Here is a 23,904-nt window from a genome sequence, read left to right as displayed (position 1 = left end):
TAGTTGGCGCCACCATTCGCGCAGCGCCTCAGGTTAAACAAATGGGAGCTCTCCTTGACTCCTCTCTCGCATATCCTTCATCCAGTTCAACAGCAAATTGTGTGGGATTTTAAGGTTATATATCCAGCAACTTCACCACTTCCACCGCTTTGATCCTAGTCCGATATGCCATGTCTCGCACTGGGACTAGTGCTGTAGCTTCTTACCAGGTCACTGCTTCCCCCTTCCCCCTTGCAGTTTATTTTCTGTTCTCCCTCTCAAAATCCTGCAGTGGTACCCCAGCATATTTAGGATCAAAACCGTTGTCCTTATCTTGATAAGTCTGTCAGGCTTTACGTGAACGGCCTTGGCCACCTCTGTCTTCCCTCTCCCCAACCCATTCCACCCCACAGCCCTGCGTACCTCCTTTTCTTTTGCGGACCCAGTTCACTACTGCCTTCCCGCCTTGGCACCTTCTCTTTTTTTTGAGTGGAATGCTCTTCACCCAGTTGGCATGCCCTCACTTCGTTTGTGTCTTCCCTGATCAACTCATGTAGTAGAAGCAGCCCCCGTTACTCTTTATTCCCTTATCCTGCTTTATTTCTCCTCATTGCCCTTACTGCTACCTGAAATCTACCAATACTTTCTTATCTGACTCCCACACTAGAATGTCATAAGCTCTAAGCTTAACTTCTCCATTTTAGTCATGGTGCTACCATTTTCACAGTCATTCAAACCAGATACCTGGACTGTAGCCTTGATTCTTTTTCCTCTTCTTTTCTGCTGCCGTTCACGCAATCCTATCACTAAAATATATCTCTTCTTCTACTCCCACTGCCACTGTCCTTATCTAAGCCCTCATCATCTCCTACTTGTGTCACCTCCCAACTGAACTACTCGTTCTGTGTAGGAGCCAGAGAGTTCTTTCAAAAAATGTGATGAGACTATGTTATTTTTTGCTTAAAACCCTGCAAGGTGTTCCCAGTGCACTTCATTCCTTGTATTACAAGGCCCCGTTTACCTCTTCAGCAGCACTGCCTACCACTTACCCCTTGTTCTTGAAGTTCCAGCTACAAGTGTCTTTCACTTTTTCTTTTTGACCTATTTCTGTTTCTGTCCCCCTGCATGGAATCCCCCGTCCTGGCTTTTTTTGAATAGTTGATGCCTTCTCATTCTTAAAGATTCAGCTGAAATGTGACCTACTCAGAAAAATATTCTCTTACCATTGTATTAAAATAGTTTTTTCCAATGTCCATTATTTTCCATCTCATGACTCTACTTGCTTTCTTTGTATTACTTCACATTTGGCAATTTCTTAATTGTTTATACTTTTACATCTTTATTGTCTGCTCCCTCCTCCAATCAGACTCTAAGCTTCTGAGGGAGACTGTTTTTCACATATCTCCAGGTACCCAGTTCTTTTCACAATACCTGACATACAGTAGATACTCTGTAAATGCATTGGATGAAGTAATGCCCAGGTGAGGTAGAGAGTCTGCTGAACCCTTTCTTCTCACCATTCTGTGACACTTCCCTTCTTCCCCAACCTTGGTCAGATTTTACGTACAAATCTATCACATGACTCTATCTCTGGGACTTCAGTTCTTTGAGATTCTACACTCTAATTGTTGATGTTTAATAAATCCACTGTTATTCAAAGCTCTGTTGTTTCCTACCGGTAGCATAAAAGGAAGCGTGTCTTTTTTTTTTTTTTTTAAGGAATTTTGGATCTGATTTCTTTTTCTCAGTTAAAAATCTAAACCCAACTAGTGGCAGAATAGCTTGTATAACAGTGATAAAAATGGACAAAATATAAAGAACAAGTACTTGAAGGCACTGAAAAAAAATCAAAAGGCAGAAACTAGAGGGAATTAGACTACTGAAAGACAGGAACTGTACTGCATGAGAACTGCATTTATTTGGCTTTTCTTCTAAGGGTTCCCCCCCAGTCCACATGGAGGTTTGCAGAAAATCACAGGCATTGAATTAGAAGATGAACCCTGGGGCTGCCAAAGTGACGATACTGAGGGGGAAAATTCTGAAAGAAAGGAAACACAAAGGGGGACCCCTAGAATTCGTATATAACCTTCACTCAAATCCTTAGCTGTCCTTGAGATGTATACATGCAGGGGAGAATCCAAGGGGCCCAGGTAAGCAATAGCTGGAAGGCTGGAAAAGCTCAACAGATATCTCAGCTGGGAAGGGAAGGCAGAATTTGGAGTCTGAGTCCCACCAACTTGGAAAGGCAGTGGAAACATGTAGGGCTTTTCACTTGAAACCCCTCAGGGCCCTGCCTTAGCAGAAAAGACTATACCCCTGAATAAGGGAGTCATCTTTCATTAAAGATAAAACTTTAACAGATGTGTGAAACCCACCCCAATGTGTGAAACAAGGCCTCTGTAATTTCAAAATGAATAGCTGGTAAGTTAGCATGCTAGAACAAAAAGCAACACTCTCCAGAGAAAATAATAGAATTCAGAGATTCTACAGCATATCTGTAATGTCCAGTGTAAAATAAAAATTATTAGACATGTGAAGGAATCCATAGGCAAGAGAAAAAACAGTTACAGAAACATGCTGTGAGGGGCTTCCCTGGTGGTGCAGTGGTTGAGAATCTGCCTGCCAATGCAGGGGAGACGGGTTCGAGCCCTGGTCTGGGAAGATCCCACATGCCACGGAGCAACTAGGCCCGTGAGCCACAACTACTGAGCCTGCGCGTCTGGAGCCTGTGCTCCGCAACAAGAGAGGCCGCGACAGTGAGAGGCCCGCGCACCGCGATGAAGAGTGGCCCCTGCTCGCCACAACTAGAGAAAGCCCTCGCACAGAAATGAAGACCCAACACAGCCAAAAATAAATTAATTAATTTAAAAGAATTAAAAAAAAAAACATGCTGTGAGATAATCCACATGATGGAATTAGCAGACAAAGACTTTAAAGACGCTATTAGAAATATATACATGAACTTAAAGAGAAGATAGCTATAATGAACACAGAGTTTCTCAGCTGAGAAATTGAAAGTAGAAAAAACCAGTAGAACTCTTAGAACTTTTCAAAATAATACTTGAAATGAAAAATTCACTGGAAGCCTAAACAACATATTGGAGGAGCCAGAAGGGAAGTGACATCAGATGGAAAGAAACAAGTATCTACAAATGGGAATGAATAGCATCAGAAATGGTAAAAAGCACAGGAAAATAGAAAAGACTCTCATTTTCTTATTTTATTTAAAAGACAGCTGACTTTTTACAATAAAGCTTATAACATTGTATTATGTGGTTTATAATATATAGAAGAGTAAAAGGACAATAGCACAAATGATGGGCTGGGGTGGATGGCATTACATGGTTGCAAGGATCTTATACTTTTACTTTATATTTACTTGATCTTATCATATTGATTATAAGTAGACTGATATAGGGGCTTCCCTGGTGGCACAGGGGTTAAGAATCCACCTGCCAATGCAGGGGACACGGGTTCGAGCCCTGGTCCGGGAAGATCCCACATGCAATGGAGCAACTAAGCCCGTGCGCCACAACTACTGAGCCTGCACTCTAGAGCCCGCGAGCCACAACTACTGAAACCCGCATGCTTAGAGCCCGTGCTCCGCAACGAGAAGCCACCGCAATAAGAAGCCCGCGCACTGCAACCAAGAGTAGCCCCTGCTCGCCGCAACTAGAGAAAGCCCGTGCACAGCAACAAAGACCCAACGCAAAAATAAAATAAATAAATTTATTAAAAAAAATTAAAAAAAAAAAGTAGACTGATATAAATTAAAGATGCATGTTGTGAACAACAGAGCAACCACTATGTGTACACATATATGGGTGGGGGGAGGAAGAGAAATTGGGATTTATCCCAAGAGTTCTAGGTTGGTTTAATATTCAAAACCAATCAGTGGGGCTTCCCTGGTGGCGCAGTGGTTAAGAATCCACCTGCTAATGCAGGGGACACGGGTTCGAGCCCTGCTACGGGAAGAAACCACATGCCGTGGAGCAACTAAGCCCGTGCGTCACAACTACTGAGCCTGTGCTCTAGAGCCTGCGAGCCACAACTACTGAGCCCACGTGCCACAACTCCTGAAGCCCGCGTGCCTAGAGCCCGTGCTCCACAACAAGAGAGGCCACCGCAATGAGAAGCCCACGCACCACCACAAAGAGTAGCCCCCGCTCGCCACAACTAGAAAGAAAGCCGGCACATAGCAACAAAGACCCAACACAGCCAAAATAAATAAACAAATAAATATCAATGTTTAGTATGTTAACAGAATATATGATCACCTCAATAGATACAGAAAAAAACATTTGAGAAATTCAACACCGATTCATGATAAAAACTCTGAGCAAACTAGGAATACAAGAAAACAATCTGATAAAGGGCATCTACGAAAAAACAACAGCCAACTTGTTTACCAGGTCCAAGCTTGTACTGCTTACCGAACGACAGGCCAATAAATCAAGAGATGAGGTGTTGGGGCAAGGAATAGCGACTTTATTCGGAAAGCCAGTGGACTGTGAAGACGGCGGACTAGTGTACCAAAGTACCATCTTGCCTGAGTCAGAATTCAGGCTTCTTTTATACTAAAATGGGAGGGGGTGTGGCTGGTTGCTGCAGACTTCTTGGTGCAGGAATCCTTTCTTCTTGCAGCTGTCAAGGTAGGTCTGTTCACATGTTCCTATAAACCTCCAACAAGACAAATGTTATTCTCTGTTCTGCAACTTTTAATCTTTATATGAATGGAAAAGTGTTATACCGTTAAAGGTCAGAGCCTTGAGAATGGGCTATCCTGTATATTTCAGGCCGGAGGCAATATTCTTTTGAGTTTGAGGAGCCCTTGGTGCAGAGCCAGCATGACTAAGCACAGGCAACAGAGCACAAAGGTTAGAGCTAAAGGAATAGATTCAATATGGAGTCAGGTTTGTTCTTCTCTGTTACAAACTTTGTAATTAAAGTGAAACATTGTTTCCCTGCTGAGACAAGTAATAAGGGTGTCAATTCTCACCAGTTTTATTCAACTTTCTGTTGGAAGCCATAGGAGGTGCCATAAGGAAAGGAAGTAAAATAAAAGGCATAAGCATTGGAAAAGAAGTAAAAACCATGTATTCAAAAATGACATGATTGTTCACCTAGAGATTTTTAAGAAATCTATAGAATAATCACTAGAACTAATAAGTGAATTAGTGAATTCTATATACCAGCAACAAACAATTTGAAAATGAAACTTTAAAAACAATTCAATTTACAGTAGCATCAAAGAACATAAAATAGTTAAGAATAAATTTAACAGATATGTAGAAGATCTGTACTCTTAAAACTATAAAATATTGCTGAGGGAAATTAAAGACCTAAATAAATGAAAATTTACGTTCATGAGTTCGAAGGCTTGACATTGTTAAAAATGTCACTTCTCAAGTTCATCTGTAGGTTCAATGTAATTCTGATCAAAATCCTAATATAGTCAAAATCCCAGAATAGTCAATATAATCTTTACAAAGAAGAATAAAGCAGTATCAGCAACTAGATAAGTGGATCAGAATAGAGTTAGAAATAGACCTGCACACATACAGTCAACTGTTTTTTTTGACAGAGGTGCCAGAGGCCATTCAATGGAAGAAGGAAGAGTTTTCAACAAATGAAACTGTGGAACAATTGGAAGTACAGGAATAAAATGAAACCTTGACCTCTGCCTCACACCACAACAAAATTAATTTGAGATGGTCATAACCTAAACGTCAAAGCTAAAAGCACAAAGACTCTTAAAGAAAACACAGAACATATTTATGACCTTGGAGTAGGCAAAGATTTACTAAAGAGGACACAAAAGGCAGTAAACAAAATTTTTTAAAACCCTATAAATTAGACTGCACCAAAATAGATTTGTGTTGAAAAGACACCTTGAAGAAAATGAAATGATAAGTCACAGACTGGGAGAAGATATCTGGAGTACATATATTTGACAATAATGCACCATTTCACACCTGGCAAAAAACCAAACCAAACCAAGCAAGCGAACAAAAAAACTGACCGACGCGTGTATTTCCAGGATGTGCATCACCTGGAGCTGTCTCACACTCCAGGAGGGAAGGGACCATGGGACGGCCATTTTGGAAGACAGGTGACAGTTCCCTGTAAAGTTAAGACACTTGGCCACAGGACCCACACAACCTGGGGAAGGTGGTTACACCCGCATACATTTTCTAAAACTCAGAATTGTAAATTAAAATCTGTGCATTTTATTTTAACTAAATTTTACCGCTGTAAAAGCAAAATAGAAAGTAAGATGAATAAAATGAACATCAGAAAGCAATTCGCAGGGGTCCTCTTGGGTCCCTCTGGATCAGCGTGCGCCCGCGGGTGGGCGGGCCCGGCAGCCAGAGGAAACGAAAACGCGCAGGGGACCTGAGCGAGCGGAGACTGGGCGGCCCCCGCCTCCCCCACCTGATTGCAGTTTCGATTTTTCCTTGGCAGTCCTGGCTTCCCTGCAGCTGCGCCTCTCGGCGCTGGGTGCTTTTCTTGGACAATCCCTCCCGGCTCGCGGGGCTTTCTTGGGAGCTGAGCGCAGGGAGCGGAGCGCAGGCGAGGCGAGGACCTCGCGGGGAGCGGAGCCGCCGGCATGACCGCAGAGCAGCGGCAGAGTCTGCACGCCTTCCGGGACCATGTCAGGAACATCGTGGACTCTACCTACATCCTGAGCTACGTGACCCCCTGGTTTAGGGACGGTGAGTGGTTCCCAGCGGCGCTTGCCCCTTGGGGCAAGAAAACAGTTCAGGACTTATTTCCGCCTTGCTTTTCCCCGGTCTTTCAATCAATACAGGTAGCTTGCTGGGACCACCGGGTTTGTGGCAAGATCTCCACAGCGTTTTAGACTAGAGATTGTCAGAGTTTGAGGAGCACTTGGAGACCCAGATGGGGAAACTGAGTCCCAGCGAGGTGAAATGACTTGCTTAGGGGTGCACATCTATTTAGATTTAAAGCTGGGGAAACAAGTCGCTGTCCATTTCATTTATTTCTACTAATACTTAGCGTCTACTGTGTTTGTCTTTGGGCTGACATCAGAGATTCAGAATAACATACAAGCCCTTCCTTAAAATACTTTAAAGTCCAAGGGTTTGGAGATGGGAGACGGTTGCGGACAGAAGTACACAAATGATTGCAAAGTGCTGTCAGAACTCAAAGGAAGTTGAGGCTTACTCTGCCGGATCTGGATCTTATTTGCACTACCAAATAACTGGAAACTTTTTTTAAATTTAATTTTTATTTTATATTGGGGTATAGTTGATTTACAGTGTTGTATTAGTTTCAGGTGTACAGCAAAGTGATTCAGTTATACATATACATATATCCATTCTTTTTCAGATTCTTTTCCCATATAGGTTATTACAGAATATTGAGTAGAGTTCCCTGTGCTATACAGTAGGTGCTTGTTGATGATCTATTTTACATGTAGTAGTGTGTATACATTAATCCCAGACTCCTAATTTATCCCTCTCCCCTAGGGTTCCCCTTTGGTAACCATAAGTTTCTTTTCGAAGTCCGTGAGTCTGTTTCTGTTTTGTCAATAAGTTCATTTGTATCACTTTTTAAAATTCCACATATAAGTGGTATCATATGGTATTTGTCTCTGTCTGATTTACTTCACTTAGTATGATAATCTCTAGGTCCATCCATGTTGCTGCAAATGGCATTATTTCATTCTTTTTTATAGCTGAGTAATATTCCATTGTATACATGTACTACATCTTCTTTATCCATTCCTCTGTCAGTGGACATTTAGGTTTCTTCCATGTCTTGGCTATTGTAAATAGTGCTGCTGTGAACACTGGGGTGCATGAATCTTTTTGAATTATGAGAGGAGCAAGACTCCCTGGAGTGAATGGCTTTAGGCTTCAGTTCAGGTGTTTCCATGTGGTTTATAAGTCCCTTGATGATGGATAATGGCCATTTTACAAATTTGTATTGAAGTGCTTTGTGGCAGAGGTGAGCAGACGCTTGGGGAGAAGAGAAGGGAGGTGGTGCCTGGAAGGGTTGAGATGAGAGAAGGAATCTGCTCCAAGTGCCTACGTAGCTTTCCTGATGTGAGGCGGTTTTTGGAAATTGCATTAAAGCAGACAGGTAACTTGAGTGCTAATTGCTGTGCAAAACCAAAGCACAGGTTGTGGAGTGAGTAGTGAAAGAATGCCACCAACACAAATAGACCCCTACTTTCTAGTTGTGCTCAGAGAAAAGTAACAAAAGAGTAGCTTGGGCCCTTGAAGAATGTAAGCCATGCAAGACATCTGTCTCTTCTAGAAATCCTTGGGATGAGTGAAACCCTAACAATGCTAGGAATCCCATTCTTTCATGCACTCATGTATTGATTCAATTACCAGCAACTTAACCCCAGTTAAGGTGTGTTAGGCATTAGGCTAGCATTGGAGACAATTAACACATATTACCTAATAGGAAGCATCCTGTTAGGAACTGAGGGTCCACTGGTGAGCTCCATAGAAATGGTTCCTGCCCTAAGGGATTAGAGTGCACATGTGAAGGCAGGTAACAGAACAATGGTAATAAAGTGTGGTGAGTGCTTTGATGGAAAACCGTAGTGTGCTAAGGGAGCACATAAGTGGGATAGCTTTTAATATATATTCGTTTTAATTTATAGTTACAATACAATCACAATAAAAATACCAAAAGGTAAGTTAGAAAAGCAGGCTGAAGAACACTGTATAATATTTTCTTATTTTTGACTGTTAACGATACCATAGAGTTTTTATTTCGAGCCCTTCCCTGGAGGCAGCTGTTTTCATTTAGTTGGTTTACATCTTTCCTGTTTATTTCTTTATATTTTATCACATAAACTCTGCTTTCTCCCCATCTCTTTCTGTTTTCTGTTAGATTGATAAAGTTCTCTATCCCCTATTTTTTTTTTTTTTTCTTGGCTGCTTTGGAAGCTCTGGATTCTATTGGTTAACCTTAACTGTGACAAATATATTTTATCATCAGGATTCAGTGAAGGAGCACAGACACTAAAGAGCATTATGGCTGGATAGAAGCTTTTAGACTTATTTTTTTTGCCCTCATTAGAAGGCAGTGGGAGCTTATCCATACTCTCCTTATGCCCATACATTCCCCATACACACACACACCAATATGTTTAAATTACACTAGCAACATCCACTATCTCTTACTATAATCCTTCTCTCCACATGTTGGATATTGTGCATGATTTGCCTCTTGCGAAAGGAGCACTGCAGCCATGTTTCTTCTGGAGAGCTTGTTTGGTTACTGGGGTACCTCAAGGCTTTGCTTATTCACAAGTTATCCAGGATGTTTCAAGGTAGACCTGGGTGTGGGCTACAGATTTTTTGCAATATCCCTTTGGAGTCAAGACTAACCCTTATCCTGGAAGGGTGCTGGTGGGCAATATTCTAAGCATTTGTCCATTCCTTCAGTAACATATTCTGGACACATGCATGAGCCGGGCACTTTGTTGATGATTAGAAGACAAAGATGCAGATAAAATGAGTACAACATACTCATGGTCACGGTCTAAGGGAGAAGACAGGCCCCCAAATGATTACTGTATACTATGCAGTATCAGCGCTCCAGTCAGAGGCATGTAAATTAACTGAGAAAGCACAGGGAAAGACCAAGAAATTCTGCCTTGGGGAGCTGAGGATAGCATTACAGAGTGGCCAGGATGGCAAAAGGAGTGAGAGATACTGCCTGCCAAAAATGTGAGTTTCCATGCATTGAACTCCCAGTGCTTTTGAGGAAAGTAACACTACCTAGTAGCAGCAGATATTGGGGCCAGGCAGCATCACAGTGGGCCCAACCATGTGCAGAGTAAAACTAAACTGCCCAGGATATGGCGAGGCAGTTTACCTGGGAAGGTCTCAGTTGTGACTAGACGAATCTGGACCTCCATGTGGACTATCTGTAATGGCTCGTAGGTACCATGTCTAGCGGAAGAACAAACAGCAGCGAAGCCTGGGAGCAAGAACCCAGCTGTAAGGACTAGGTTTAGGAAAAGGATTAACTATTGCAAAGGGTTGTGTGCCCAAGGATGCTGGGATAGGTGACAAGATAGGTTACTGTTATGGATTGAATTATCCCCCCAAAAAGATACATTGAGGTCCTAACCCAGGCTTCAGAATGTGACCTTATTTGGAAATAGGATCTTTACAGAGGTAATTAGTTAAGATGAGGTCATCCTGGAGTAGGTTGGGCTCCTGATCAAATGTGATTGGTGTCCTCCTAAGAAGACAGCCATGTGAAGACATAGAGGAACAAAGAGAATGGCATGTGAAGGCAGAGGCAGAGATTGTAGTGATGCGGCTGCCAGACAAACAGAGGGGAAGGTAATGTGAAGAAAGAGGCAAAGAGTGGAGTGATGTGGCCGCAAGCCAAGGAATGCCAACAGCCACCAGAATCTGGAAGAGGCAAGGAATGCCTTGTCCCTTAAGGCCTTCAGGGAGAGTGTGGCCCTGCCAGCACCTTGGTTTCAGACTCTGGCCTCCAGAACTGTGAGAAAATAAGTTTCTATTGTTTTAAGCCACCCAGTTTGTGGTAATTTGTTACTGCAGACACAGGAAACTAATATAGATGGCTAAAATCAAAAAGATAGTAAAAAGTGTTGGCAAGCATGTATAGAAATTGGAATCCTCATACATTTCTGGTAGGACTGTAAAATGGTGCAGCTCCTTTGGATAACAGGTTGGCAATTCCTTACGGTGTTAAACATGGAGTTACCACAGGACCCAGCAATCTCATGCCTAGGTGTATACTCAAGAGAAATGAATACATATGTCCACACAAAAACTTGTACATGAATGTTCATAGCATTACTATTCATAAAAGACAACATGTAGAAACAACCTAAATGCCCATTAACTGATGAATGGATAGACAAAATGTGGTGTATCCGTACAATGACATATTATTTAGCAAGGAAAAGAACTGAATGTTAAATGATATACAATAGATGAACATTGAAAACATTATGCTAAGTGAAGGACCACAAGGACCACATATTATATGATTCCATTCATATGAAATGTCCCAAACCGGCAAATCCATAGAGACCCAAGAATATTAGTGGTTACCTGGGGCTAGGGGGAGGGGAAATGGGGATGACTGCTAATGGGTACAAGATTTTTACAGTGATGAAAAGGCACTAAAATTAGATTTAAAACTCTAAAAACTATTGAAGAATTTTACACTTTAAAAGGGTCTGTTGGGGTTTCCCTGGTGGCGCAGTGGTTGAGAGTCTGCCTGCTAATGCAGGGGACACGGGTTCGAGCCCTGGTCTGGGAAGATCCCACATGCCGCGGAGCAACTAGGCCCGTGAGCCACAATTACTGAGCCTGCGCGTCTGGAGCCTGTGCTCCGCAACAAGAGAGGCCGCGATAGTGAGAGGCCTGCGCACCGTGATGAAGAGTGGCACCCACTTGCCGCAACTGGAGAAAGCCCTCGCACAGAAACGAAGACCCAACACAGCCAAAAATAAATAAATAAATAAATAAATTAAAAAAAATAAAAAAGCGTTTGTTTTAGTGTTGCAAAGAAGGAATGCATTCTTTCCTCTTTCATTCATTCAGCATACCTTTGTTAGGTGTATATTAAGTACTAGGTCTTCTTCTAAACTCTGAAAATACATAGGTTAAGCAGCCAGACAACTGGCTTACTCCATTGGAATTTACATTCCACTGACAATGGGGAAAAAATGGAAAATTATCAAATGTCAGGTCATGCGAAGGCAAAGGTTTGGTCACCAGCGCAGACGTGGAGTTAGTGTACAAAATCAGTATGACCACCAGCTGGTTGGTGGAGTTTTCTGTTACCTGACCTCACTGTGTTTCTCTTTAGCTTCTTTTGCTTTCGCTTTTCTGTTATATTTCCTACTGTCTGTTGACCTGAAATAAATAGACTGCCAGATATTTCTCCAGCAAAGATGGGTTTTTTCAGGGTCAGCAGAGAATTGCAATCTGGGGTCTGCAACCATGGCAGCCATGTGCAAGTCCCTGCAGGGCAAAGGAAGGAGAACACTTTTATAGAGAGGAAAGGAGGCTGGGAGGGCTGTAGTAAACAAAGAGTCCATGGCTTTTCATTGGCTGAGTCGTTGCCAGGAAAGAAGAGTCTGTCTTCTTCCTCTTGGGCTCTGCTATGTTCACAGGGCATGAGAGCGCCCCCTTCTGGTTTCCTGACTCTATTTAATTGAGATTTGTGTTTATTAATTTTTTTACACGTCTTAGCAAAAGCCTGGAAAAAGGACCATGAAAGTATCTCTGTTTATTCTAACTCTGCTTGCTGTGTCCACTGTAATTGTTACTGATGACATGAGTGGTCCTAGCCTCACACTCTTTTAGTCCTGTAATTAATTTAGACTTTTGAACAAGAAGCTATCAAAATGTTAGAAGAAGGCTTTGTTCTTCCACCTAACCCAGTGCTACCCTGACTTCTCCCTTGCTATGGGGAGACTCTTGCAAACATCTTTAAGAAACTCCTTTTCTTAAGGACTGCCCTCCAGCGTGTTCCCAGACTTCCACAACAAACTATTGAGAAGTTTCCAAAAAGGATGGGAGGGAGGGTTGGTCAAGAATGGGCGTGATTGGCCTGGGCAGAGAACTTGCTGCCTTCCTGCACTTCCTTTCGTTGCTGTGATTTGTTATACTCCCCAGCCCCATTTGAGAAGGTCTGACAACCAACCCTTCCAATGATTAATAGTTTTACTTCCAATGATTAGTTTCTGCAGTTTGATGTCACTCTTGCTTCTGTTTGTAGATGAGGTGCAGCATATTCAGGCTGAGAAAAACAACAAGGGCCCAATGGAGGCTGCCTCACTTTTTCTCCAGTTCCTGCTGGAGCTCCAGGAGGAAAGCTGGTTCTGTGGCTTTTTGGATGCCCTTGACCAAGCAGGTTAGTTCATTCTTTTTACTCACAAATCAGAGTATATCACTCAACTGTTTCAAAATCCTGTAAAAGTGAAATACTATTAATTTATAAGTATCCACATTTAGTTCATGTCTGTTAGTCTAAGGCAATATAAAGACTATTTTCAGGCAGATGCTATAATTGTCTACCTAAAATATCCAAAAGAATCTACAGAGAGATTATTATAACTAACGGGACAGTTTAGCAAGTTTATTGGATGTTAGATCAGTATACAAAAATTAGTTGTATTTCCACCCACTGGAAAAAATTGAAAATGTAATCCAAAATGAAATACCATTTATAACAGTAACAAAAGTTATATTTAGGAATAAACCTAGCAAAAGATGTATAGAGTCTGAATGGAGAAAATGATAAAAGTTTATTGAAAAATATTAAAGAAGTCCTAGGGAGTTCCCTGGTAGTCTAGTGGTTAGGATTCTGTTCTTTCACTGCCATGGCCTGGATTCAATCCCTGGTTGGGGAACTGAGATCCTGCAAGCCGTGCGGCATGGCCCCCCCAAAAAAGGAGTCCTAGCTAAGTGGAGGTATATACCTATGCACGTGGAGAGGAAGACTTGATACCATAAAAGTATCAATGTAGTATACATTGATCTATGTTGATCTACATTGATCTATATATTCAATACAATTCTAAACAAAAATCCCGCATGCTTTTTCATGAACTTGACAGGCTAATTCTAAAATGTGTGTGGAAGAATTATGACCCAAGAATAGTCAATACACCCCTAAAGAAGAAGAATTAAGTAGGTTGGGGTTTCCCTTTCTAGATATCAAGATTTATTAAAAGCCATAGGCATTGACACAGTGTAATGCTGGTCCTGGCATTGAACAACTGACCAATGAAATAGAATAGAGAGCCTTCAATCAGACTCATATATTTATAGAAACCCGATGTATTGAAGATCACTGGGAAAGGGGGATCACTCGGAAAGGAGGGGCTTTTTGATAAATTACAATGGGCCATTTTAAACAGGATAATGTTAAAAACCAGGCAAACCCTAACTTTCGTATCCACGTGGGTACAAGTAAATTTGTATTCCTTACCTCACTCCATGCACACACACCCACTTGCACACACACAATAAATCAAAATAATTAAAGACTTAATTCTTCTTAATGGCAAAATTTTAACAATTTTATTTTATTTTTTTTCTTTTTAAATAAACAGGCATATGGTGAGATTTGCAAACACAGAAATTATGGTTAGATGGGACCATATAGTAAAAGGATCCAAGTTTCCATTCAGGGAATTATAAACAGCAAAATATTTGTGTGAATTGGGTAGAAATGACTAACCTAGACTTCTAATAGAATTTTTCATAGGCCGTACCAATATCATTCCTAGGCACTCAATCATGTTGATTACTGCAGTCAGGAGTAATGAGTGGATAGACAGATTTGGGCATGGTATAATAAGGACTTACTGCATGCCAAGTCCTTTAAATGGATTATCTCATTTGATTCTCGTAACTCTGGGATGTAGGTACTGTTTTCGTTACCGTCTTACAGATAGGGAATTGAGGCTCACAGATTGTGAATTGTTGTGATTATAGCCTGTAAGGGCAGAGCTGGGATTTGAATTCAGATTCTGTGCTTATTTTACTATACCACACTGACTCTCAGTGGTACCTATTAACCTCTGATTATAATAGCCAACATTTATTGTTAACTGTAAGAACAAAAGAATGGAAAAGTGGATATAATCCTTCTGCTTTATAAATAGTAGTTACTATTTACTGAGTGCTAGACATGGTGATAGGGGCTTTACAAAATTTTTACAATTTTAGAAAAGAATACAGAAGAGCATTTTTATGACCTTGGGATATGGCAGGATTTATGAGATAAGACATTAAAGCATTAACTATAAAAGATTGATAAATTTGATGACATTAAAATTAAGAACATCTGTTTATCAAAAAACACTATACAGAAAGTGAAAAAACAAGCGACAAACTGGGAGAGGGTATTTTCAAAATATATAATCACCAAAGAATTAGTATCCATAATATATTTAAAAGGCTTCAAAATCAATTAGAAAAAGAAAGAAAACATTTACAAGGCAAAAGATGTGAACTGACACTTCAAAGAATAGGGAGCATGAAAGGTTAATAGACATATGAAAAGATTCTCAGTCCAGTTAGCAATTAGGAAATTGTAAATTAGGAACACAATGAGATAGCATTTTATAAGTGCTAGATAGCAAAATTTAAGAAGTCCAACAGTGTGAAGTTTTGAAGAGGATTTTTTTTTTTTTAAATATTTATTTATTTATTTATTTATGGCTGTGTTGGGTCTTCGTTTCTGTGCGAGGGCTTTCTCTAGTTGTGGCAAGCGGGGGCCACTCTTCATCGCAGTGCGCAGGCCTCTCACTATTGCGGCCTCTCTTGTTGCGGAGCACAGGTTCCAGACGCGCAGGCTCAGTAATTGCGGCTCACGGGCCCAGCTGCTCCGCGGCATGTGGGATCTTCCCAGACCAGGGCTCGAACCCGTGTCCCCTGCATTGGCAGGCAGACTCTCAACCACTGCGCCACCAGGGAAGCCCTGAAGAGGATTTTTAATAATGGGAAATCTTAAGGATCACAATAGGGAGTGTAAATGCTACAACTGTTTTGAAAAACAATTGTCATCATCTTGTATGGTTCAACTCTCCTGTATCCTTCTGTCCAGCAGTTTCACTCTTAAGTATTGATATATGCCCTAGAAAAACTCTTAACACATATATTCCAGAATACACATATAAGAATGTTCATAGTATAATCAATTTGTGATGCCAAAAACAAGCAAGCAAACAAACAAAACTGGAAGCAACCCCAGTATCCTTCAAGAGGAGAATGGATAAATAAATTTTATGATATTCATAAGAGTCTATTATACTGCAATGAAAATGTACGAACATAGCTACAGACGACAACACAGGTGAAACTTAGAAATGTAATATTAAACTTTTTAAAAAGTCAGAGAAAATTGCATTTAGTAGCATATAATTATAAAGTTTCAAACAAGCTTAAACTAAATGTGTATTGTATAGGGAACTGAACATAAGCCATACAACTATTCAAAAAAAAAATCAAGAGTGATAAATCAAATACAGGATGGTGGTATCTTTGCAGGAAGATAGAAGGGTGGGAGAGAGGAGGCATACACCCACAAAGGTACTGGAATATTCTAGTTCTTAAGTCTGGTAGTAGGTTCATCTATACTCATTTTTTGTTTATAGTCTTTATAGCCTAATGAAAAGAGTGTGGGCCTTATAGTCAGACAAGCCTGGTTATTCTGCTAAGAGAATCTTAGGGCCAAGCATTCTTGGATTATTACAGTTGAAAATAATTTTTTCCCCTCAAATTTCTCATTATACTTACTATTCTTTTCTTGGAATAATGTAGGAGGTAAGCCCCTGAGGGGCAGGAATTAAAATTTCTATTTCTTTTTGCCGTTTTTACTACTTTGCACTGAGGAGATACTTAATAGCATGACGGTTGGACTCATTTGAAAGGCAAATCAGAGGCTGAGGTGAAGTCCATGGGGTACCTTGGAAAGAAGATTTCATACTGAGACCAAATGTAAGACTTCAAATTTATCCTTAGTACTTTCTCCTAAGAGATGGTAAACGTTGTTAGAGGACCTGAAATGTGGGGTGCCTAAAATGGATACTGAATTTTCTTTTTGAAAGATCATAAATAATGGAGGTGATTTACAGATATGTTTTCAGTTCTCTCACTGAATATTCAAACATGATTTCTATGATATTAATCTCAAAGTATTTTTTAGTTGGTGTTCTAAAAGCCCCATTTTCTTCCTACTTTTCAGGTTATTCTGGACTTTATGATGCCATTGAAAGTTGGGATTTCCAAAAAATTGAAAGGTTGGAGGAGTATAGATTACTTTTAAAGCGTTTACAACCAGAATTTAAATCCACGATCTATCCAAAAGGTATCCTTCCTGAAATATCTGAACGTTTAATTAATCAGGAATGTGAAGAAATTATTCAGGTATTTTAATTAATATTAAATATTGAATTTGGGGGAAAAATTTGAACATGGGGAATGTCTTCTATTTTCTATGCTATTTTAGACCTGAGCAAGGTCATTGAAATCTACGAAAGTCCTCAAATCTAAGGCATAATTACCTAGAAGAGTACTTTTAATTGTGATTTGAGTAATTTTTGTGTCACAGATTTTTTTCAGGTTTGCCCTATTTTCAGATAAAATTATTTTATTACTTTTGGGAATAATATTTTATGCAAACTTAAATACAACCAAACAGTTTAGCAAATAAAAAGAAAAAAGGGGGCTTCCCTGGTGGCGCAGTGGTTAAGAATCCGCCTGCCAATGCAGGGGACACGGGTTCAAGCCCTGGTCCGGGAAGATCCCACATGCCATGAGCAACTAAGCCCGTGTGCCACAACTACTGAGCCTGCGCTCTAGGGCCCGCGAACCACAACTACTGAGCCCGTGTGCCACAACTACTGAAGCCCGCGCGCCTAGAGCCCGTGCTCCACAACAAGAGAAGCCACTGCAATGAGAAGCCCGTGCACCGCAACGAAGAGTAGCCCCCGCTCGCCGCAACTAGAGAAAAGCCCACTTGCTGCAACGAAGACCCAACACAGCCAATAAATAAATAAATAAATAAATTATTAATTAAAAAAAGAAAAAGGGAAAAAAGAAAAAAGGCTATGGACTCCAGCGGTTAAGTGTTCAGGCTCTGGACACAAATAAATTTTGTTAATCCAAGCTCAACCACTTATTAGTGGTGTGATCTTAGGCAAGTTATTTAGTTTCTCTAAGCCTCTGTATAAAATAGAAATAATAATAGTACATTATTAATATGGTATTTTTATAGGAATTGAATGAGATAATATATGTAAAGTGCTTACATATCCCTGGCACATAATAATAAGTGCTCAATAAATTTTGATTATTGTGATTAATAATAAAAGTCATGTAAGTCCCACTACCCAGAAAAAAGCATTTGTTAATATTTTGTCATATCCTTCCAAATACACCTATGCCAATATACCCATATTTTGAGTGGGTGTCAAATAGGTTCATTGTCTTCCTAATATAGCTGATGATGATACATATAACATCTCAGAGGAGGTAAGAACACATGGCTTGACATGTTGATATCACATGTAGAGGGACAAGGATGAAGGAAAGGGTGTCTTAAAAGATTGAGTTGGATGGGGCAAGAACGGTCATGAAGGAGACCTAATGAACCAAAGTACACAATGATTTTAAATCAGATAGTACTTGAATTGATATTTCTTCAGTAAAAACTCATAAAATGAAAACTTTTGAACTTGATCAATCAACTGCATTTGTCTTGCTTAGATTTGTTCCATCAAGGGGCTGATGGCAGGTGCTGAGAAAATGGTTGAATGCCTTCTCAGATCAGACAAGGAGAACTGGCCCAAAACTTTGAAACTTGCATTGGAGAAAGAAGAGAGCAAGTTCAGTGAACTGTGGATGGTAGAGAAAGGTAGGATATTTGGAAGGGTGGGAGGGTCTGAAAACATGCCCTTCCTCATAGTTCTACTTAGGGCTTCCTTCAGTCCTGCCTGTTTTTCTCTCACTGTCAGAGGCATTTTCCCCTGCAAATACTCATGGCTACATCTCTAGTGAGAGACCAGCATGAAATTGAGTTCTGGAAGGTGGGTTGTTTTTTAATCTACAGAATTAGTTAGGTTGTATATAACCCCTAACAAACCACTCTCATCCAGAATTAGCCCATCCTGCCCAAAGCATTTGGGTAAGGCAGAGTCTGAGCTCGCCGTCTGGGTTTAGATTATCAGAGAAATAGCTTGAAAATTCTAGAGTTAAAGGTTCAAACTCCAGGACTCACCCCCTTTTCAGAGTAGAATCATGATGGACATTGCCTGGTTCTCTTGCCTGGAAGCCATCTGGAACTGAACTAGAACAGGATTGGAAAAAAGAATCTGTTGTGATTAAGTATCTGAGCCATCATTTGGCTTCCTGAAGCTAATAACATCTTCTCAGAGCATTATTTTAAAGGCTGAGTTTGGTAAACCATCTGAGTGTCTGGTTTTAGCCTTTTGTAGGCTTCTTTAAGATCACAAATTGTTCCAGAAATTATCTGTCTAAATACACATCTGATTTCTTGGGTCGGGTCAGGAATGGAAGACATGAGTGTCTGCTAAATCGTGCTTCTCTTTGGTTTGATTGTAAATCACGGGGGAGCTTGCTAAAGTGCAGATTCTGATTCATTCGGGGCTTAAGATTCTGCATTTCTAACAAGCGCCTAAAGAAGTTGCTGGTCCATGTTTCACACTTTGAATAATAAAGTTCTAAATGACGCTGGAGTTCAAACTCCAAATTGAGATTTCAATTTGAAATCAAAAAGATTCCTTTGGTTGTTTTAAAAGGTGGAGGGAGTAGTTGTGAGAAATCTTAATGGAAGTTTAAAATTTTTGTATTATGATCTCTTTGTAGGGCTTTCACCATCAAGATCGTAATCAAATAATGTAAAGATTCTAAGATGTGTTTTGGTCTCATAAAGGTGCAAAAGACGTCAAAATGAAAGATCTTGAGGATGATGAAATGAAAACTTTGGATGTACAGATTTTCTACAGGGAAGAACCAGAAAACCAGAATCTTAGTCAGAATTCATGCCCTTCTTCAGGTACTCAGCACCGTTTGTTCTTTTCCATAATGATGCTCTTTAGGTATTTTGTGTGGGGTCATGTTTTGCAGTGCCAAAAGTCATAGCCTAATGAAAAGGTATTTAAGGAAAAGTAAGAAAGAAAAGAGACTTTATATTAAAATGGATACTTTCTCTGTAATTAGAAATGTCATTCTCTCCCTTCCATAGCTATTGCTAGCTTCTTCCTTTTTTTTCCTTCTTTTTTTGTCGTCTTTTATCACTAAGTATTTGCATGTATACATTGAAAATGTAAATAGAGTCCTCCCAGAAACTCAATGTCTGTGAAATCCAAAATCAGCCCTGCTTTCTAAAGAAATACTTCTACTCTTTGTGAGTCACTTGCTCAATTTCCTCTCAAGATCTCAGGGCTGCAGTGTATGTTGATGAAGTGTGTGCCCTGCACAGATGTGTGGAGCTGAGAGGTTGAGTGGGGCTGAGATCCAGCCTGTGTTGTTTGGCAAACAATGCACTGAGGGGCTGTGTCCTCCAAAAGGGGCTCCTTTCTCTAATTCTCACATAAGTTAGCTATGGCCCTATAAGGCCCACTTTATGTTTCTTGAAGCATATTTTCATGAGGAGACCAGAAAGTTGCATAATAAGCCATAGTAAAGAGTTATTTATAAAAGGGCATCAGGGAAACAATTAGGATCGATAATGAATAGTGTTAGAAGAAAGATGTGATTTGGGGATAACAACATAAGGTGAAAATTTATAGATTACTTCTGTAACCGAATGATACACATTTTTTGTTATTCCAGAATAAAATCAATGAATGTAAATTGCTTTCATTTTTTCTGACATGTAAAGGTCCTTAGTGAACTCACTTAACCTTTTAGAAATTCCCATTTTCTTTAAAATGGGTAGGTTGGACTCAATAGATGATTCCCAAGGTCTTTTCTAGCTCTTAATATTCTGTATGCTTATCTGTTAGTGAGAAAAGCCTCTGATTATTTTTTAAAACTTCTGATTCTATGAAGAGAGAATACCATGTGAGAGCCTGCAGAATTACAAAGCATGGTTGTTCGTCAATAAGAGATCACTTTGGGAGTTCAGTATTCACAGTTAGGTGTTTTTCAAAGATCTTGGAGGGGTTTGCGGTTGTTTTGTCTCATACAGCATTTCCTTTAACTGGTGGCCATCTGTCTTGCCCTGAATTAGGCCATTCTTGGTTTAGTTTCTCCTTATTAGGCTTCCATGATTGTTTCAGAAAGAAATCTTTGTGGGTTTTTTTTTTTTTTTCCTTTTTGCCATTGGTACTTTGTCATTGGGGGAGAATTCTGTACTTCAAATCAGTGCAGAAGCTGGAATGGTTAATTAGAGACAAGGATTCTAAACTTTCTTGAATGAGGCCTTTCTTTCTAGAGACAGAATTCTTGTCTGTTGGGCAATACCTGTTGCCTTGATTCCTCAGAGCAGTCACTGTTTGGTAACTTAGTTTCTTTTGTTTTACAGAAGTGCCTCATACTTACAGCCCATTGAAGCCAAGAAATTACCAACTAGAGCTTGCTTTACCTGCTCAGAAAGGAAAATACACAATAATATGTGCTCCTACTGGTAAGCCAGTTGCCATTACTGATATAGCTTGTTTCTCTATTTGCTTCCTTTTTTCCCCTTTATTGAACACTGGGACACAATGGGCAAGTTTCAGTTTTTTGATTGTTCCATTTGTCTTTTGAGACAACCATTCTATTAATATAGTCTCAAGGTATTTTAAGGAACATGAGGAAGGAAAGAAAAATGCCCTCTTTTATTTATTTATTTATTTATTTTTGGCTGCGTTGGGTCTTCGTTGCTGCGCGCGGGCTTTCTCTAGTTGAGGCGAGCGGGGACTACTCTTCGTTGTGGTGCGCGGGCTTCTCATTGTGGTGGCTTCTCTTGTTGCGGAACACGGGCTCTAGGCGTGCCGGCTTCAGTAGCTGTGGCACGTGGGCTCTAGAGCGCAGGCTCAGTAGTTGTGACGCACGGGCTTAGTTGCTCCGCGGCATGTGGGATCTTCCCGGACCAGGGCTTGAACCCATGTCCCCCTCATTGGCAGGCAGATTCTCAACTACTGCGCCACCAGGGAAGCCCCCGAAAAATGCCCTCGTTTAGCTTCCTGCAGGCCCTGACTGTCTGAATGCATGTTAACTAGGACGTAGCTTGGTTTTTCAGTCATAGTGTAAATTCTGCAGTTGTTAACCTGCCCACATCACCAATTTACTAGTCAGCTCAGTGGGTTTAGGGGAGCCTAAAATAATGACCTTTCTACAGAAGTATTTTAGTATACTATTAGTTACATGTTGTCTTTCTCTTTATATGTTAAAAGGTTGTGGAAAAACCTTTGTTTCACTTCTTATATGTGAACATCATCTTAAAAAATTTCCACAAGGACAAAAGGGGAAAGTTGTCTTTTTTGCTATTCAACTCCCAGTGTATGAGCAGCAGAAATCTGTGTTCTCAAAGTATTTTGAAAGACTTGGGTAGGTATAAGTTGGTCCAGCTTCTTTTTCTCTAGCTTCATGTAACTGATGTGTTTTCTGCTTTGTGTTGCTTTTGGAAAACCATAATTCAAAAAATTTATAGTAGATTAAACTTTTATATAATCTAGATGTAGTTCCTTCATGGATTCAAGTCTTTTTTGTTAGATAGACCTGAAATCCTAAATTCCTTTGATTAGCTCTTGTAGAGTGAGTAAGTGACTTAAGATAAATTTTATATTTAAATGGCACATTTAACTTTTTAATGATTTTATAATTTATTTAATATTACTCTTTTCCTTACTATTTTCTTTCTCAGTGGCTTACAAGAATTACAGTCAGCCCTCTGTATCTGCAGGTGCCACATGGAATATATTCTACTAGCAATTCTTCCTAGCTTACATTTATTGATCACTTACTATGTGTCAGGCTTTGTGCTGGCACTTAACTTTTCTCCAGATCTGTTCCTTTTGGACTTAGGGAGAATTTAATCCCTCGATGTTCTGACCTGGTATTTCATATCTTTGTGGTTCCTCATTAACATCATGGTTGGTAATAGGAAATTTCTGTCATTTTCCAGGTACAAAGTTGGAGGCATTTCTGGAGTAACATGTGACAGTGTCTCAGTGGAACAGACTGTTGAGAACAATGACATCATGATTTTAACTCCACAGATTCTTGTGAACAGCCTTAACAATGGGACGATTCCATCACTCTCTGTCTTTACTTTGATGATATTTGATGAATGCCATGACACTAGTAAACATCATCCTTATAACATGATCATGTTTAATTATCTAGATCAGAAACTTGGAGGATCTTCAGACTCACTGCCCCAGGTATCTCTAAAGTCAGATGGATTTCTCAGAAGAGTTCTAACCTTCCTAAATCCTGTTTATTTACCCTTGTGGCCATATTGAGGATGTCCTTCTGAGATCCTGAGTGCACATTGTACAACTCATTTGTTAATTTTGATTGATTCAAAATTAGGTACCTAATCAATTCAAAATTGATTAGGTGCCTCCATGTGTCATGCACTGTGCTAGGCGCTAGGGTATAAATATAAAAAGACATAGTCCTTGCCCACAAACGGCTTAAGTTTTGTGGGGAGCAAAATATGTGAGAATTATGTTATAATTTATGGTGATGGCACATGATAGAGTGGTACAGAACAGAAATGACAGAGATCCTAAATGTGCTATGAAAGTAAGGCAAGACCTAATAGAAATTAGGATAGGCAAAAACTAACAAGAGTTTACAAGGTAGATAGCTAGATGGTTTTCAGTAAAGGCTACTGTATGTCCAGAGGCAGAGAGTTATGAAAGAGCATGGGGTGCTCAAGAAGCTTGAAGTTCTTTTTTTTTCCTTTGGCCGCACTGCACGGCTTGCAGGATCTTAGTTCCCTGACTGGGGATTGAACCTGGGCCACGGCAGTGAAAGTGCTGAGTCCTAACCACTGGACTGCCAGGGAATTCCCAAGAATATTGAGGTTCTTGATATTGCCTGAGTGCAGAGCGTGAAGTAGTGAATAGCAGCTGGTGAGGCAGGATGGGAGAGAGGGAATGACTGACAGAACAAGATTCCAGGAGAGACCAGAGGGTATGGGATAGGTAGGCAAGTAGATGCATTAGTACAGGAGAGCAGATGAAAGACCATTTTTGGTGTCATCTGAGAGGAGTGGCTGAGAAGAGTCAAGACAGAGAATAGATGGAGGCAGGAAGGGTAGGGATTCCCTGGCGTATAACCTCTCTTTTCTCTCGAATGTAGGAGAGAGAGATCGTTCACTGAGGATAATCAAGATGGGAATGGAGGAGGGAGCTCAGGGTGTACGGAGAGGATTTGAAATGGGAGACAGAACTGAGAGGAACGCAGAAGA

General features: G+C 40.3%; 1 protein-coding gene across 1 annotated transcript in view; it reads left to right on the top strand.

The window, feature by feature from the left end:
• The first annotated feature begins 6,529 nt into the window (after nt 1-6,529).
• The window catches only part of RIGI (RNA sensor RIG-I), a 43,929-nt gene continuing 26,554 nt past the window's right edge, over nt 6,530-23,904 (top strand). Inside the window, 8 exon segments of the mRNA XM_061199146.1 lie at nt 6,530-6,695; nt 12,742-12,876; nt 16,720-16,901; nt 18,243-18,390; nt 19,429-19,551; nt 21,028-21,126; nt 21,878-22,031; nt 22,609-22,867. Coding sequence (XP_061055129.1) covers nt 6,590-6,695; nt 12,742-12,876; nt 16,720-16,901; nt 18,243-18,390; nt 19,429-19,551; nt 21,028-21,126; nt 21,878-22,031; nt 22,609-22,867 — 1,206 coding nt within the window. The 5' untranslated portion in view covers nt 6,530-6,589.

The sequence above is a fragment of the Eubalaena glacialis genome, chromosome 9 (assembly GCF_028564815.1).
Source record: "Eubalaena glacialis isolate mEubGla1 chromosome 9, mEubGla1.1.hap2.+ XY, whole genome shotgun sequence".
Lineage (NCBI taxonomy): Eukaryota > Metazoa > Chordata > Mammalia > Artiodactyla > Balaenidae > Eubalaena > Eubalaena glacialis.
Note: the sequence above shows the minus strand (reverse complement) of the source record. Positions and strands in the feature narration are given on the sequence as shown.